The following is an 18,561-nucleotide window of genomic DNA, read 5'->3' as shown; positions in this document are numbered from 1 at the left end:
CTTATCTCTATATATTACTGTAATCCTATCACCACCACAGACATACTCAAAACATATCTTCATTATTTTCCCCATTCATTATTTTCATAGGCGCACACGCCATACTGAAGCTGATGCATAGTCTACTCTTTCTAACCAAAACGTTTTGAAGCCTAGGGCCGGGATTCAAACCCAAATAATTGTGAGATGTCTAACACAAACGAATTATAATACAGTCCCTCAGGAGTCTATCAAGCACAAAGAATGCTACCAAAGCATAGATTCTACATTATCGTCAGGCTACATATACCACAGGTCATTCCCAGAGATCCCCCCCACTGTCATCAATACCTCACTGATGTCTTCCAGGAACCAATGGCAGCAAGCTACCCTGCAAGTGTGCCGACACACTCATTGGGAGCAATTTGGGGTTCAGTGTCTTGCCCAAGGACACCTCGACAAGTGGCCAGCCGGGGATCAAACCGCCGAACTACCAACCTTACAATCATTAGATGCCATGTCTTAGGCTTTTGAATTGTATGTGCTGTACAGTAAGAGCTGATTATGTCTGTGTACCTGCATATTTGATTTTGTGTTTGTTTATACTGTATATATCATGTTTTGTAATGTGTTACATGCTATGTCTTTTATACAGCTGCAAAACAAATTGACCAAGACTGGTACAATAATGTTTTCTGAATCTGAATCTAGCATTTCCCCATAGGAAGATACTTAATTTCCATGAAAAAAAACACTAGTCCTGCGATTTATCTTTATATTTAAATGTTCACTCTATCGTACAGTAGCTACAGTACAGTATTCAATCATGACATCGGAAATATAGGCTAGTCATACTTTTGTGACAAGAACAACTTTTTTTATTAACGAAAACATTAAGCTGAGAGAGAGAGAGAGAGAGAGAGAGAGAGAGAGAGAGAGAGAGAGAGAGAGAGAAGCCTCTGAAGGTGAATAGCAGAGAGAAACTTTTGTCAGTCCCCCTCTATAGTAGTGAAAGGGTACATTGGGAGTGGGGTCTCCAGTACAGCGGGTAGGATGAGTTTTTCATTGAGCCAAACAAACAAACTTAAGGGAGAGCAGTACTGTAAAGGAGTGGGATATCTACACAGCACCGGCTAATCAGGACCAGGTGTGGGCCTTCTTGGGGTGGGGGGGGTCATAGGGGGGTCATAGGCTACTATAGGATTGTGCTCTATCCTCCAGTACAGAGGCTAATCAGTCACTGCTCTTGTGGCTGAATCAAGCCCTTGTTGAGGCCTGACAGGGCCTTGTTGGCACCACGCAGCTCGGTGCTGAGCTTAGTGCAGCTCTCCAGGACCTCCGACAGCTCCGCCATCGTAGCCCCCATGGCGTGATTGTTGCCCTCGTAGGTGCTGTACATGTGGTCCTTCATCTGCTGGCAGATCTCACACACCTGAGAGACAGGAGAGCACAGCACATGATGAAACATGATATTTTTTTCAACTAAGTTTGAACATTTATTTACATCTTTCGGGAATAAAAGTCTGAACATTTTGATTGGTTGCACTGACTTGTTCCCACTTTCACCAGCTACTGTCACATTATACACTTTTAAGGATGAAGTGAGATCCCCAGGGACAGGATAGCACTCATAAGACATAAACACCTTTTCTTTTTTTTCTGAGTGGGGCAGTCCCGCCCATATTTTTCATTTAATTGGATAGAGACAGTGAAGATAGACAGGAAAGTAAGGGGAAGAGGGCATGTCAGCAGGGCATGGGCCAGATTCTAACCCATACCGACATGGGCATGTGTGCACTGTAGACCGTGGTGCTAGACCACTGGACCACCCCAGGCCACTAATATAGACTTTTAAGGATTTCACTCATCTGAGGGATAGGATAGCACACATAAAACATAATGTAGACTTTTAAAGATCACACTCACCTGAGAGACAGGATACAGCACATAATATAATAAGACACTTACACTTTTAAGGACAGTTTTCCCCCCCTGAGAATGTAACCTAACCAGAAACACCTCCTGTTCCTATATGGGTATAGCTTGTATAGTTAGTACACTATACACAGTACTAAAATATATGTTTATCAAGTTTCTTGAAGCACATTTTGAAAGTTAACTGTTAAATATGTGGTCATGTTAAGGAGTGATGTTGGCAAAGAAAGCAGTGGTCATTCCATACTGGATTAAATGTCTGGATACCTTCTGCACCATCTTGTCTTGAAAGTTGTCCATCATTTTCTGGTCCATCATGCGGCTGTCGTTTATTTTTCCAACCAGGTCTTCGGCCTTTCTGCCAAGGTCATTCATCCTTGATCTAGAGCAAACACACAGTCCTACTCCGTCAGTCTGCGACATTAGCGGACACTCTTTATGTAAGCCTACGACTTTCAAACTATGGTGAACAATTATAGAGTTGAGATAAGTGTCTTCAGGTTAGACTGACACCCATGTAGCCGCACAGCGCACACCCATATCCTAAAAGTTATAGAAGGGAGGAGTAGGCAAACACATGTATTTTCTGTTTTCTACCTACTCTACCTTATCTGTTGGTCTTGAGTCTCATCCATGCTCATTAATGAGGATGTCTCACTTATTGATGAGTCAGTGCCTAGCCTCTCACCTGGATCCACCTGGGAACAGAGGATAGAGGATAGAAACCACACATGCAGTGAAGCACTCAGGTCAGGTCCAACAGAAAAGATGATGTTCACTACACACATGAATATGCTGGAAAATGTTATGAATGTTTAGAGGGGTGTAGAGGCTACCAGTAGCCTACCTGAGGAGGTTCGAGTCTGGGTTTAGGAGTTGACTGTGAGGTGGAGGGAAGTTTGTCAAATAAAAAATCATCCATTTGAAGATCGGACAGGTCGCTCTCTGTACCTATTAGAAAAATAAATGGTCATGTAGGTTCCCCTATGCATTAGCCATGCATTTAACTAATAGTTCAGGTCTGGTGATCGTCAGGGCGGCGGTGTTTAACTACTTTCGGTAGTGAGAGGGGGAAATGTGTCTGGCTAGCTACTAACTAGCTACTAAGCTAAAGTCGACTTTCACAACGCAAAAAGACGAAGCACAGCCTGTCCTCATACACCAGACAAGCTTACACATGAACATTTATTCATTCATATTTTCGTTTGGTACTGACAGCTAGATAGCTCTACCGCTAGCTAGCCTTCTACAGATTGCGAGCCACAGCTAATTTGAAAGAAAAAATACCTCGTCGCTCGTCAATGGTATGAGGTTTATAGAAAAACTTCTGAGTATAATGTCATTAAAAAATACTTACGCTTCTGCGAAATAAACTGAAGGATATAACCTTTTATACAACTTCTAGCTAGTTACTCTTGTTTTTTTTATGGGACGAAGGCTTTCCACAACGAAGGCTGCGTTCGTAAATTCGCTCTGAGAGCGCCGGAGCGCACACTGGGTTCAACGTCAAAAAGGGACCAAGTAATTTGATTGGACAAGAAGCTCTCCATGAATGCTGATCAGATTTCCAGAGCGTATTTACGAACGCACCCGAATGCTTTCCATTTCCCCGGGAAATCTCTCACGCGGTGCCTAATCATTCATATCGATCATTCATAGATTATTGCTTTAGCCCCAGCCTGGTATAGACTAGACTGAGTGTATTGTCATATCATGCTAGTAAATACATTTTTTTTTTTTTTTTTGTGGACGGGAGTAATTAATTAGTTAGCTCCAGAGTGTATTTATTTGGATTGAATGACTGATTCAACTGAATGTCAAGCACCATTTTGTCTTGACTGTCTCAGTCAATTTAAATAATACTGTATTTACTGACATGGTGGGAACTGGGAAGTGGATTAGGACGGGAGGTAGACCATAATCAGAGTCAGGACCCTGATAGGTAGGTATGTACTGTAGGTAGGTGGGTCAGAGCTGCAACGTTTCACCGGCCAATCAGGTAGCGCTTCTTTTCTGAATATTAATGAGCCTTCCCCTGCCGTCCTAGGTTTCGAGAAGTACGGTGGCCGACAAGGGTCCAGCTGCAGCCGCCTGGGTGACACATCCCGTCACGTTTGGCTGCGGCTGGATATACAGGCTCTGTCCTTCGGTTTCGGAAATTTGCGGCCCGCCAGCTGTCCACATCGCCCACCCACTCCTACTAAAACCCCTGTATGATTGGCGGAACACTGTAGACCGGATGAAACGCTTAACCAATAGAAAGCGCCCTAGTTTTTTGCCGCTAAAAACCGAACTCCAGATTTTCACTGGGTCAAATCTTTCATCGTGCAGGATATTATCTCTGTTGCTTTACATTTCTGGAACTTGGAGTATTTCTCATAGCCCAGTAAAAAAACGGGTAAGTAGGAAATAAGTTACTAGCGGCGTTTGACAGCATGACAATTGTATACCGGTAGCTTACTAGCATGTAGTGTCAGGAAGTTGACTTTAGATCAACAACAACAACGTTGGTTTTTGAATGAAAACTCTAAAATATGATCGTTAATTATGATGGGATCTAACGTTAATAAGATGTGTATTTAGCTGGCTAACTAACTACGCTATTCTTACTTTGTCATTGAACAGATCATTCGCTGACTGTAAAACTATTCTTCAGCACGTATTAGTTTGGGTCAGAATGGGCATCACTGGACTGTTGCAGTTCCTCAAAGAGGCCTCGGAGCCCATCAGTGTGAGAAAGTACAAGGGACAGACAGTGGCCATAGACACCTATTGCTGGCTTCATAAAGGGGCGTTTGCTTGTGCTGAGAAGCTTGCCAAAGGGGAACCAACTGACCAGTAAGTTGCATATTTCTGAAAGGTTACCTAATAATGGTACATTCATTCATTGCATCACTTCAAATATTCAAAATGTCTTTCATCCCCAGGTATGTGACCTACTGCATGAAATTTGTGGACATGCTGTTGTCCTTCGGTGTGAAACCCATTTTGGTGTTTGATGGCTGCAATCTGCCATCGAAAAAGGAGGTGGACAAGACTCGTCGTGAGTAAGTGTGTGCAGGACTACAAGTTGAATAGCTTTTCTAACACACACACACACACATATTACATTTACATTTTGGATATTTAGCAGACACCTTTATCCAAAGTGACATACAACACACACACACACACACACACACACACACACACACACACACACACACACACACACACACACACACACACACACACACACACACACACCTCTGGCTCCTGACTGATCTGACTCTTTTGTGTCTCCCAGACGTCGACAGGCAAATCTGCTGAAAGGCAAGCAGCTCCTACGAGAAGGAAAGCTTTCAGAGGCCAGAGATTGCTTTACCAAGTCTGTCAGTGTCACCCCCACCATGGCCCACGATGTCATCAAGGCAAGTGCATCCAACACCACTAAAACAGGTTTAAATGTTGTTTAAGAGTTGCAGATTTGGGGTAATGTACAGGATGTCATTAATGACAGGACTCTCAAATAAGATAAAGACTGGTGTTATAGTTATAGGAGAATAGTACAAAACTGATCTGTTTTGTGCATTACTAACTATTTTCATGATATAACATTTAACTTGTTGCGTGATTTGGTCTGTTTCTCTTATCTTACTCCCCGTTGCCATGTGCCTTGTTCTTACAGTTGCCATGTGCCTTGTTCTTACAGGGCTCTTCTGTAAAAGAGACTCAGGTCTCAGTAAGATCCCAATATAAAAATTGTTATAAGTGGGGCAGTCCCACTCTCATATTTTTACATTTTTATTATGGCTAGTAGATAGTAGATAGTAGAGAAAGACAGGAATGTAAGGAGGGGAGGGTATTGTCAGCAGGGCATGGGCTGGAATCGAACCCATGCCAACATGGTGGCATGTGTGTACTGTAGGCCATGGTGCTAGACCACTTGACCCCCCAGGCCACAAATGAGGGATAAATAAAGCGTGTGTAGGGCTTCGCAGTGTGTTTGTCTGAATTGTGTTTTGTTCTATTTTCATCCAGGCTGCACAGAAAAGAGGGGTGGACTGTCTGGTGGCACCATATGAGGCTGACGCCCAGCTTGCTTTCCTTAACAAATCTGGCATTGCCCAGGCTATCATCACTGAGGACTCCGACTTGCTGGCATTTGGCTGCAAAAAGGTACAGTATCATCGCCCTAAAATGGTACTCACTCTTCTCTTTCCTAAGTGACTAACCCTCTCCATCACAACCTATAGTCTCTGGCTTTAACTGTATTCGTAACCAAAGAAGTAGAAAAGCCCTCAGATCAGATCCATAGGAGTGCCGGATGTTTGCCTACGTTTTTAATGTCTTGATAACTAGTTGGTGTGTTGATGTCCTGTGTTAAAGGTTCTGTGTGTTGACACTCCCACTGGACACACTGAACAATTTAAAATGTGCATATGCTACGTTCTCTAGTAGCACCAAACATGTGCATATGCTACGTTCTCTAGTAGCACCAAACATGTGCATATGCTACGTTCTCTAGTGGCACCAAACACATGCATATCCTTGTAAACAAACCAAACATGCTAAAATCTACATACTGGAACTTGTTATATGTTGTTTCTGTGTACCTGCACTCCTGCCTGCATGATTGCCCCTTGTGGGATAAATCAAGTATTTTGAATTTAATTATATATTCTCCTTCTCAATGATATATTCTGCTTCTTTTAGGTGATCCTAAAGATGGACAAAGAAGGGAACGGTCTGGAGATTGACCAGAACCACCTGGGTCGATGCCGCTCTCTGGGAGATGTTTTCACAGAGGAGAAGTTCCGCTACATGTGTATTCTCTCTGGCTGCGACTACCTAGCGTCTGTGTATGGGATCGGCTTGGGCAAAGCTTGTAAGCTGCTGAAGATGGCCAACAACCCTGACATCCTGAAGGTAAGGACCAATGAGAATGAAATGTTGACCACCACCACCACACATTGGTCGATATTATGCGATGATGCACCTTCACATTTGTGCACAATGCTGAGTTCCAAATCCACCCCCTGGCCTGCACATTTGAATTCCTAAGCACTCCTCCAGAGAAGAAAGGATTTAATAGACTTAAGTCATATAATGAATATTATACCAAGCCTATCAGGTGCCTTAACTGTCTGATCCTTTGGAATCAGGAGTGCCATGGGGGTTTTGGAAGGTCCATTTTTAAATCCCTGACTTCTTCATGCACTCCCAGGTAATAAAGAAGATGGGTCAGTACCTGAAGATGAACGTGGAGGTACCAGACGAGTATATCCAAGGCTTTGTCCAGGCCAATAACACCTTCCTCTACCAGCTGGTGTTTGACCCCCTCCGCAGAAAGGTGGCCCCCCTCAACCCTTACCCAGAGCACCTGGACCCAGACACCCTCAGCTACGCTGGCCAGTATCCTTCTTTAACGACCTGGACGCCTGGCTCAGTCCTACTCCTGTTTAGGACAATTCAATTCAATGAACATTATTTATTCCTAATATGAAGTTGTTGCCGGGCTATCAGGACCATATACACTAAATACCCCCCTCCCCTCCAATTAATAAAATAAAAGAATAATAATATTTCTATGGTCAGGATAACATACAGGGATTTTTCCATGATTACTATATGCCTTGCATTTTTTGGTGATCTCTTAGTCACTTTAAATGTGTTTTGCCATTGTATGTTCTTTTTTGTCCTTAATGATTTCAATCCAGTAATGTAGGAGATTGCCTGGGCTTGCAGATGGCTCTGGGCAATGTGGATATCCACACTAAGGAGAGAATTGATGACTTCAACCCAGACACAGTCGGCTCAAAGGTACGGACGCTAGCTTGAATGTTCACTATACAGACGTGGACACATTTGTTGGTACCCTTCGACGAAATAACTTCTCTGAAATAACTTCAAACTCACAAAAGTAATTGGCATCCATCCATCCATCGTTTATTCCATATTTAATAGAAATCAGACGTTGCTTTGGATTGTGGTGTGTGTGACACCAATTAAAGAAAACAGAAATATCACTATAATCCCATTATTTATAATCTTTTCTAAGGGGTTACCAACAAATCTGTCCAGGCCATTTTAGAATATAATTGATCTCTTTAGCAATAATGGTTCTCTTTTCACAGTTTCTTTGCTTTACTCTGTGACATACCAACGGCATGCAGGTATACATGAGAAAATTGCTTTTAATAATTTCAGGAGGAATGAAGCATTGTTTCAATGAGCTGTAAGGGTACCAACAAATCTGTCCACGTCTGGAGGAAAGTTGTTCTCTACACAAACAGCAGGCCATCAGTTATATTTCTCTCACCTCACCTTTGTCTGATGTCCACACGTACTCCACACACGCAACCTGACGATTCGATTGTCATGGTTAATCAATCCATCAAATTATGTTTGTATTGCAGTTTTTACAAATTGCATTTGTTACAAAGTGCCTCACAGCAACCCAGACCTAATTATGGTTTGAAGTGCACAGGTTACAGACGCTAGAAGTGCACAGGTTATGTTTTTGACAGACGCTTGTAAAGGTTTCTCCCTCCTTGGTGTTTTCCCCAGCCAGCCAAACCCCGTAGTCGGGGCTGGAACGACAGCCCAGGGAACAGGCCCGCCATGACCCTGAGCATCTGGAACAAGAGCTACACCCCGGGCAGCAGCAGCCTCTCTGCCACACAGCCTGCCAGCACCCCAGAGAGGCCTGCCTCCACCAGGGGGCAGCAGAGGGTGGTCAGTGTGCAGGGACTGAGGCTCCCAAGCACAGACGTTCAGGTGAAGAGACCCAGAGAAGGTGAGATCTGACAGCAGCATTTAGATCCTTCTCTCTGTCTTCTGTTTGAGAGGTACCCTTACAGTTTTAGATTTATTATTATTATTATTATTATTAATATGTAGATGGTGTCTCCAAAACCTTTTAATCGTTTGTGTACTTTCACAATCTTTGTTTCAAAGATTCAAAATTTGTTTCACAAACAATTGCCATAGATCTCTGCAACGATCCCTTTTTTTGAAAGCCTCTAGATAGTTACTATAGTACTGTACTATATGACCATCTCATCCCTTTCGTCTTCCAGACTCCGGTGTTTCAGAACAGGACATGCTGCAGCAGTACTCTCTCTCCAGACAGAAGAGGCCCAGAGGAGAGGAGGCCTCCGCCCCCACAGAGAGCCTCCCTAGCCCCCCAGGCCTCTCCAGGCCTCGTGGAACCACACCCATAACCACCCCCCCACCCTCCAGACCACGCAACCGCTTTGCCACCCTGCTGCAGAAGAGGAACCAGGACGGGGGTGGAGACGGGCAGGGCACGCGGAGCAGGTGACGTCTAACGCCTCCACTCATATCGACTTCACTCCGACACATAGACACGGATCAACTTTGACAGGAACATTTTCTCAGGGGTGCAAACTTGTCACCTTTCTGCTAAATTAGCCAAGTCACATGATGCGTGAGCTAACTAATCTTCCTGTCTGCTAAACTCCGCTGCTGTTGAAATTACTTTTAGCTTCAGGCAGCTAGGTACAATTCCAGACAGCGTGGAGAACACAGTCACACTGTGACAGTAAACTGTTTTCGAAGTAATTATGCAGGTGTTAAGGTCAGGGCTGCCGCTACTTACACGCGCATCATTGTTAGACCACCGTTAGTGCTAGCGATATCCATTTAGCACCATTAGTACTAGCGCTATCCCCCCCCCCCCCCCAAGGTTAGCCGCGCATTGATCATTTTCTTCGTTTTCAGGCAAAAAAAAAATCATTGTCACCTTTTTGGGCCATCACCAGTTTGCACCCCTGTTTTCTACAATGACTAAAACAGTTGTTTATCTTCCCCAGGTTCTTCAGCAACAACGGCAGCAGCAGCAGTGTGAGTGAGGTGCAGAGTCTGACCCAGGAGTCCTCAGTGAAGGAGGAGGGAGCTCAGAGTGAGGTCACGGAGAGTCCCAGTCAACCCAGTGAGTCCTCAGTGAAGGAGGAGGGAGCTCAGAGTGAGGTCACGGAGAGTCCCAGTCAACCCAGTGAGGGGTCCGATGCAGTGGCACATGCAGAACCAGAGGAGGACACCCCCAGCCCAGCCTCTGTGGACACCCCCAGCCCCCCTCCCTCACCCTCACCCTCCCCGTCACCTCAATCTGCCAGTCAGAGGCTGGGGGTGTTCCGTTGGTCAGGCAGTTCCACTGAGAAACCCAGAAGGACCCCGACCACCCCCATGCAGGGCCTCCAGGCCCTGCAGCAGTTCCAGCGCAAGAAGGAGACGGTCTCCTGGAACCAGGGGAGTCAGAAGGGCCCCGCCCGAGCCCCTTCACCCAGCAGGGAAGAGGATACTCCCCCGGGCTCTCCCCCCTCTCAGGACAGCGCCTACTCCTCACAGCCTTGCCACACTTCCAGCTGTGGAGAGGATGATGCCTCGCCCACTCGTCTGAAGGCCACCGCCACGGCGGTACGTAGTCACTTCCTGTTACTCTTATGACTCATACGTGGGTTTTGGCTTCCGCGTGCAGCATTGCTGAGTGTGATTATGCGCGGTGTTCGTGGCTCTGTTGTGGTATAAGGCGACCGGCGTACTTACGGGTTGTGCTCATGCTTTTTTGTTTAGGAAGGAAACTCAAGTGTGGATTCCGACGCGGGTGAAGCCCCCAGTTTCTCCCCTGTTGCAGATGATAAGAAGAGACCCACACCTACAGTCAGACAAAAGGTATGTTATGTACAGTACCAGTCCCTGGCCTGACCGAGATTACTCTTCCTGCTACAACTGGTGAATTGATGATTCACTTGCTTAGTCAAATGATTGTAAGTCGCTTTAGAATAAGGCGTCTGCTAAATGGCAAAAACATTTATGTAAGTGGAGGTTGCTGGAGGTAGATATCGGAGGACAGGCTCAGTATATAACGCATAGAATGAGATGGTATCAAACAGGTGTGTTTGACACCATTCCTCGTTACATTCCATGCATTACAATGCAGTCCTCCGAGTAGTTCTACCACCCTTGGAACGGTACTATAGCCCTGTTACTGTCTATGTGTCATGTTTCACACAGAGATAGCGAAAAAGACTGTTGCAACAAGCAATATGTTTCCCTCTCTACTCATTCAGTAGTGTAACACAGAGTGTGCACTTTAAAGAGATTTATATTTTGAATTATCTCTCTGAGTAGCCGTTTTTGCATCCCAACAACTTTCCTCTCTCTCTCTCTCTCTCTCTCTCTCTCTCTCTCTCTCTCTCTCTCTCTCTCTCTCTCTCTCTCTCTCTCTCTCTCTCTCTCTCTCTCTCTCTCTGTCAGCAGGTGGCTGGCCTGCCCAGGTTGCGGCCGAGTGACCAGGGCAAAGGGGTAAAGATCCGCCCCTCAGCCCCGGCCAGGGCCAGCGGGCTCAGGAGAAAGGGGCCTAAAGGGCCGGGGAAGACGTCCAGTATCAACAACGAGAACAACCCCGGCCTCCAGGCCACCATTAGTGGCCTCTGGAAAAACTTTGGCTTTAAGAAGTAAGTCAAACCACTGGTAGTGGTGACCCACCCACCTCTATGCGCAGACTAGACTTCTCATTGGACCTCACTGTCCAGCAGATATATCAAAGCAGAAAGAGATGTGATCTAACATCTCGAATTTGAGCAAATGTATTTAAATGACATTTTTTAAAGAGCCACAAAGTATGCTATCTGCTCTCAAGTCATTCTGTCTCAGAGCCATGTCTGTCTGTCTGTCTGTCTCCTTTAACAAATAAGGACTTGTTCACACAAAACAAATCCACTCGAACTCCAACACTGACCACAGGAAGATGATTCTTACCAAACATACATTAGCCAGTTACATTAACCAGCCAGCAGAGGCAGTATACTGTTGGGATAATACACACACATGTGTTGATACCAAGTGTGACAATGGTGTGTAACTAATTGTGTAATTCTGATGTGAAAGTGAGAGTGATTCAGACTTACTACATCTGAGTGGTGCTGCAAACTGTTCTCAGCACATTCTTTCACTAACACTAGGATTATTATTTATGTTTTAGATATGCAGGAAGGCATTGAATTCTGTTGAACCATAGCCACTTATCCTTTATCTCAGTTTAGCAGGTTCTTTTCTCCTTATCAATGGTTGGTATCTGTTCACTGTAAACATGATGCTATCTACCAGCTTTATTTGTCTGATAATCAACAACTCTTTTCTCGTGGGAATCATTAAGTCTGTGTGTCTGTGTTGCAGAGAAAATCAGAAGACGATAAACCCTTGTAAGAAAGGGGAGCCGATGTCGCCTGTGAAGGACAATGTGCTGGCCGTCACACGTGAAACAGACAAGGATATTTTCTTCATCTCCAGCACTCCAGCAAATGTCTCTGATACCACATCTTAAGTCATATTTCTCATGGGAATAAGAACACCTTGTGAAAGCATTCGCATTTCAAACAAACTGTATGTTGGTGCTTGATGCATTACTATGGACTGCTGCTGTAAATGAAACTTGAAATTGTATTTTATTTTAATAAAGAAAACTTTGTTTAAAGAGTAATGTTTATTTTCATTTGAGTGTGTTTTACAATACTCTATGGCCCCACATTCATTGCTGTGGTCTATAGGTCTGCACTGAAATGAATAGGATATGCAAAAAGACTAGATCTATGCAAAATGTGATTGTGCCACAAGGGAGTTCATCATCATAGTATTTGTTGGTGGTTCACTTTTAAGAACATTCTCAAAAGAGCAGTGAAGGTATGTGTCAAACCGTAAGATGTCTGAAGAATGAACAATGCATACTTTTGTGTTTACTCAAATTGGCCAACCTGCATGCTAACCCTGGAATGTAGCCTTCGCACAGGTGACTTAGTGCCTGTGCATGATACTGTCTCGTACCCTGTATGTACTTAATAGTTCGTTTCTTTGTGGTTAAAAGCTTTGTTAGTTGATTCCATCATGAGATAAATGGCCAAAGAAGATCAACCTAGAAAGCAAATACTTTTTCAGGGTTCATTATAGTATACTTGATGTTGTAACTCGTTTTGTCCTTTTGCAACTATCGTTTATTAGAAACGATTGTCATGAAGTTTCCTTTTCCAATAGTGTGGAATTTGGTGTTAACACTTGGGATACCTTAACTTCAGACCTTAATTCCAAAGTGGCATTATTAAGTGCATACAACCGTCATATAGTCGTTGGGGAACTAGATTATTGTTGTTTGAATTTGAAGTATGTTTAGGAGATGCTTATCAAATAGATTTTGAGTTTTGGCCACAGCACAGAATACCTCAGGTCCTCCAGATGCCTGGCGTATCTGAGTCTCCGTTTACCGCACAGTGTTGCACAATGGACAGTGACGTCACCGCCTGACAACACAGAGGGCTGGTAAGAGCTCTCTGGAAGAGCTGTACAACACACGCTGTCTCAGGAAGGCCTCCAAGATCTCCAGAGACCCAACCCACCCTGGGTACGAACACTTTGCCCGGCTGCCCTCAAAAAGGCGGTACAGGACCATGGCCGCAAGGACAAACAGACTGAAGCTCAGCTTCTACCCCAGGGCCATCCAGGCCCTGAACACAGCAAAGACCTAGGTTCTGGGCCCTGGACAGTCTGGACGGATTGATGGCAGCTGCTGCACTGAAAAAATCAGGTTTAGTGCTGAGGCACAAACATGTACATTTCAAGCCTGCAAACTGCGTCACTCTAAATGAATGTGCAATAACACTATGTGCAATATGACAACCCTAGTCGTCTATCTGTACAGTATAGTATAGTGGATAATGTACATCCAGCTCCTTCCCTTCTTGTTTTTTTTAGTTTTTTTTTCTTTCCTAGCTTCAGGGGAGCCACCCCTCCTAAATTTCGTTGTTTGGTACCTGTACTATAGCAATGACAATAAAGACCATTCATTCATTCATTCATAAAAGACAAGTGACACAAGTGTTCAGAAACCAGCTGTGACAGAGTAGAGCCCTATTCAATCACATCTGATAACAAGGTGTATGGTTTAGATAAAAGCAACAATCCTTTTGTACTGTAAATGTTTGCATACTTGCAGTACCGGTATCAGTGAAACAAGAGGAAAACTGAACAACATAATAACTAGAGCATGCTGTCTTGCTTTAACATCGGGTCCTACTTCTGAAGACTCATTGCCAGTTGTGATTGAATACGTGCACAGGCCCGGCCCAAGAACTTTGGTGACCCTCAACAAGATTTTGATTGTCCCCCCCCACACACACACACACAGTTTTGGATTGATGGGTGGTAGCTTAAGTTAGGGGGGGGGGGGGGGGGGTAGCAGAGTTATTGATTGACGGGTGGTAGCTTAGTTGCGGGGGGGGGCGTAGCAGAATTATTGATTGACGGGTGGTAGCTTGCGCTAAATCGACGGGGCAAGTGTGGCCCCCTCTAGCGGTTGTGGCCCTAAATAACCACATAGAGTGTTCATGCCAGCGGCCTTCCCTGAATAGGTGTAGCACACCATGTTAGGACATGTATGTCACCTTTTACCTTATGCAATTTGTAGCGATGGTGATTGTGATGTAATGACTTGGAGTGATAGTTCACACTGTATGGAATGGGTGGGCCGAAGAGCAGAGCAGTGGACAAAATGCCTCTAATAAATAATATTGGATTGTGTTGACTCTTTACCATGATTTGTTTCACATCTCATGCAAAGGGAGACAGAAATGAATTGTTTCAAACAAAGATGTGTATCTCTTTTATGCTGTAAAAAGCCCCTTGCAGTTGAGGAGCAAACTGGAGTTCACAATGAAGATCTCCATCGATGACTGTCAGAGAGCATCAGCACTGAACCTTACTTTGAGAAGTGTACAAGTGTATTAGACTAGGGGAGCTTAGGTGGCGTAGTGGGTTAAGCGTCGACCGCGTAACCGCAGGGTTACCGGTTCGATTCCGGCCGCAGACATATCCTGCTTGTCATCCCTTCTCTCTCTCTCTCTCTCTCTCTCTCACCCATCCTTCCTGTCATAATCTATACTGTCCCTATCAATGAAAATAAAAATAAAAGTAGGACTCCCCCACTCAGATAAAATAACTTTAAAAAAAGAAAGAGTGTACTAGGCTAGATGCACACTCTGTTGTAAGAATGTAGCTTGACAGCATTCTCTTTATGTGTGCTGGCTGTAACTAGATTGAAACAAGGTAGCAGGGGCGTGTGAGACAGAGATGGATTATTTATGAAGCAGTGTAGCAATACAAAGGTATCATGTAAGATATGGTAAGGTATGTTCTTTGGAATCCTATGGAAGTTTTTGTTACGCTATAATTCACTCCTCAGCTTGAACCATAATGACGACACAAATAGTTCATCTCTATTGATAGTAATCATGCCAGAAAGGGATTTTGATCAACAGGATTTTGCAATGTTTTTCTGCTCCTTTTCGACAAACCTAAATGTGAGACCCCTTTCCATAAGAGCTAAGGGCACATAAAACAAGCTCAATAACAGTTGTTGCCATTGTTAGTATGATTTCTGATAGCAGACTGCACAGGACATTGTTGTGTCAAACAACAATGAATCTTGGTGTTGATAAGCACTGGAAGGGGAAGTCTGTGTGTGTGTGTGTGTGTGTGTGCTTGTGTGTGTGTGTGTGTGTGTGTGTGTCTGTGTGTCTGTGTGTGTGTGTGTTTAACATGTGTTAAAATAATTGGAGATTATTGTCCCTGACCGAAATTAGAGATTTATTAACCCCTGGCGCTGCTGTGGGACATTATGTGTCATTCCATACGGCGTAGGAAGACTTGCTGCTACATACTCAGAATTCCATCCCCTTGGGTTCTACTTACACAAGTCACAAAAACCGGATTGACAGTTCCTAAACATTCACTTTATCTTCAGACACCCACCCTCATGTAAAAAAGACACATTCCAAAAGACACGTTTCCGTCCCCTCCACATTTCACCGCGACAAGATGGCTGCATGCACGGGATGACTCAATAAAACCAGAGACGGTCCGTGTCTGGTCGTTAAGCGAAGAATCTGGCTTTGATCTTAAAGGAAGGCCGAGAATGTTTGGAATGTTGTTGTGTCGAAGAATGTGGTAAAACTTTGCAACTCTTGCAACATTGTTATCAGTGTTGTAGTTGACAAGTTGAACACACACCAGATTGTGTTATTGGAGTTGTGCTATGTTCAGGCCTGTGTCAACAGAGGCAGTGTCTCTTTGTTTTACAGAGCTTCTCACCTGACATCATTTCAGAGGCTTTCATTAAAGAGGAGCAATGAGAGTACATGTTTAGGCCTGAAGTTCGAGACGGTAAGTGAAACATGAATCAAGAAGCCATCCTTTTTTCTCCTCTGACTGCAGAATCCTCCCTTCAGGCAAACCCATTTGACTTGGTTGCAGACATGTAGGAACAAATTCACAACCTCCCTGTGCTGTTTTCATTCATTATGGTGAGAACATCTGGTTATTTTTCCTTGCTGTGTGTACTGTAGGTCTTTGTCCATTATACTAGTGTACAACACGTTTGTTCTAGCATGATTATTTCATTCCCCCACCATCCTTTGTGTGACATCCCTCACAGTTATAACAATGGCAGGTTACACATAGCTTTGAGCTGTTTCAAAAAGCATGCCCGTAAAACCTACTATTCACTGTTGTTGTGCTTCTTAATATTTTCTGCAAAGACTAGCCATCCTGCATTCCAGACACCTATTTTCCAGCTATCTGCCTGGAGGACTGGGAGGACAGAAACTAGACATCTGTTGAATCAATTTACCTATCAAAAGGTACATGGCCACACACATGCCTCTGAAAGCCCCTGCCCCACACCCTAGAAGGAGGGTCAAGACCTGGCGTCTCTCTACCTACAGGGAGGGGCTGGTGCTCTATTATGGTTTGTTCTCAGAGCAGCACTGAATGGACTGTGGATGTTGTGGAAGGGCACATATGATTCTAGCCCAGTCTGAAAACAACTATTTGGTCTTTGCAGATCACTGAAATAGCAGGGGCTAGGTAAAGGGCTGTAGCTAGGGGTTATTTTCAGAGTACAAACAGGCCTCAAGGTACTATTTGCAAAGGTTATTAATTTAAATAACTGTCTCTTAACAGTCTCTTAACCTTATGCCAGATCGATGCATGGTCACATGTTTTTATACTCAAATATAAAAAACACAAATACAAGAATATAATGTTTTTTTATTCTGAAATACTGTATATATCTCAGCAAACACAGTGAGATTTGTAAAATGTTCTTCATACAGAACAAACAATAGAACAAATAAAATAAGCCTTCTCTGTATACTGTAAAGAAAAAGTTAGGCTGCATCCTGCCTTTCGTTAATGACTGGCCACAGGACCTTATAGACATCACAGGTAATGTTCTCCCTGGCCAAGCAGCGGGGAAAGTATCGCCTGGCATGACGAATCCAGCCCTGATATGCTTCAGCATCTATATCACCATGCATCCTCCATTGCTTGGAGGAGGAGTATGCGCTCAAAAATCCTCCTCAATCCTCAATAGGGTTGAGAAATAAAGAATATGGTGGCAGATGGAGAACGGAAAAACATGGGTGGTTGATGACCCGGTTCTGGACCAGAGCCGGCATGTGGACATTGACATTGTCCCAGAGGACAACGTACCTGGGCTGCTCTGGGCCATCCATCTGCTCAGCAGGGGTGAGGATACTGTGTTGTGTGTCCAGGAAAGTGATGAGATGGGCACTATTGTACAGGGCAAAAAAGTGTGGTTTAGAACTGCAAAATGAGTGAAAAGTAGGAAATGTGTTTGTATTTCTGCAGAATTGGTGTAAGATAAAGTACTTGGTTTTCAGGTTTTGGTCATTGCGTCTCAGGTTCCAGTGTTAATGTGAAAGCAATTGAGAAAAACGGCATCAACTTCTAATCAGGAAGTCAAAGTGTAAGCTAAATACTAGAATTCTCTCCACACTGTCATTGCCATTGCATTCATCCACAAAATGGGTTGGACTGTGACTCACTGCCATGCCTAGCTTTGGTGTCCATAGAGACTATACTGTATCTGATCAACTGTATATACAAGCATGATGATGAGAAGATAATGATGACGATGATGATGATGATGATTGTTAGGGTGAAGATAATGATAGTGTAGGAGTCAATGGTCAGGTGGTCCGATACAACATACCACAACAATATCTTGATATTAAAGATGATAAAAAAAACTCACTCTATAGTAAGTTTTTCATATAGTCACTCACTCATATGGTACTCTACTGTAGCTTCACATGTTTCAGATCAAATCAATATCTTCAGATTCCATTAGCTCCGCCACTCTTGTCAATGTTTGTGTGTGTGTTTGTGTGTGTGTGTGTGTGTGTGTGTGTGTGTGTGTGTGTGTGTGTGTGTGTGTGTGTGTGTGTGTGTGTGTGAGAGAGAGAGAGAGAGAGGGAGAGGAAGTGAAAGTGTTGCTTGGTGTAGATTATTTATTGTAAGGCATTATTATTATTATTATTATTATTATAATTATAATAATTATAATAATAATAATTATTATTATTAGGCCTCTGATTCTTGTTTCTCCTGGTTCCGCCAGTTAAAGAGGAGAGGTGTGAACCTCTCTCCCTTTAGTTTTGCCACATCTCTATAAGCAGGTTTCGGTTGTCACCGGGCGGGGGGGGGGGGGGGAAGGGGGTGTGTGTGCGCTGCCTAACCTGTTCTCCGGCTCAGGTGGCGGTCAGAGAAGGCATTTAACTGATGAGAAAGATC

The 18,561-nt window shown here is 44.0% G+C and overlaps 1 protein-coding gene across 1 annotated transcript; it reads left to right on the top strand.

Moving 5' to 3' along the window:
- Positions 1–4,591: 4,591 nt before the first annotated feature.
- Positions 4,592–12,244, top strand: exo1 (exonuclease 1; the record flags this gene model as incomplete). The annotated part of the gene is made up of 13 exons (XM_080532118.1): positions 4,592–4,752; positions 4,842–4,961; positions 5,201–5,324; positions 5,935–6,072; positions 6,610–6,822; positions 7,121–7,308; positions 7,614–7,716; positions 8,464–8,692; positions 8,976–9,216; positions 9,732–10,335; positions 10,492–10,590; positions 11,179–11,375; positions 12,097–12,244. The coding sequence occupies 13 exons, from the start codon at positions 4,592–4,594 to the stop codon at positions 12,242–12,244; spliced, it is 2,565 nt and encodes an 854-aa protein (XP_080388244.1).
- Between the last annotated feature and the right edge of the window lie 6,317 nt (positions 12,245–18,561).

This window comes from Nansenia antarctica (assembly GCF_963989245.1).
Source record: "Nansenia antarctica genome assembly, chromosome: 1".
Lineage (NCBI taxonomy): Eukaryota > Metazoa > Chordata > Actinopteri > Argentiniformes > Microstomatidae > Nansenia > Nansenia antarctica.
The sequence above is the reverse complement of the archived record's forward strand: the minus strand, read 5'-3'. Positions and strand labels throughout refer to the sequence as shown.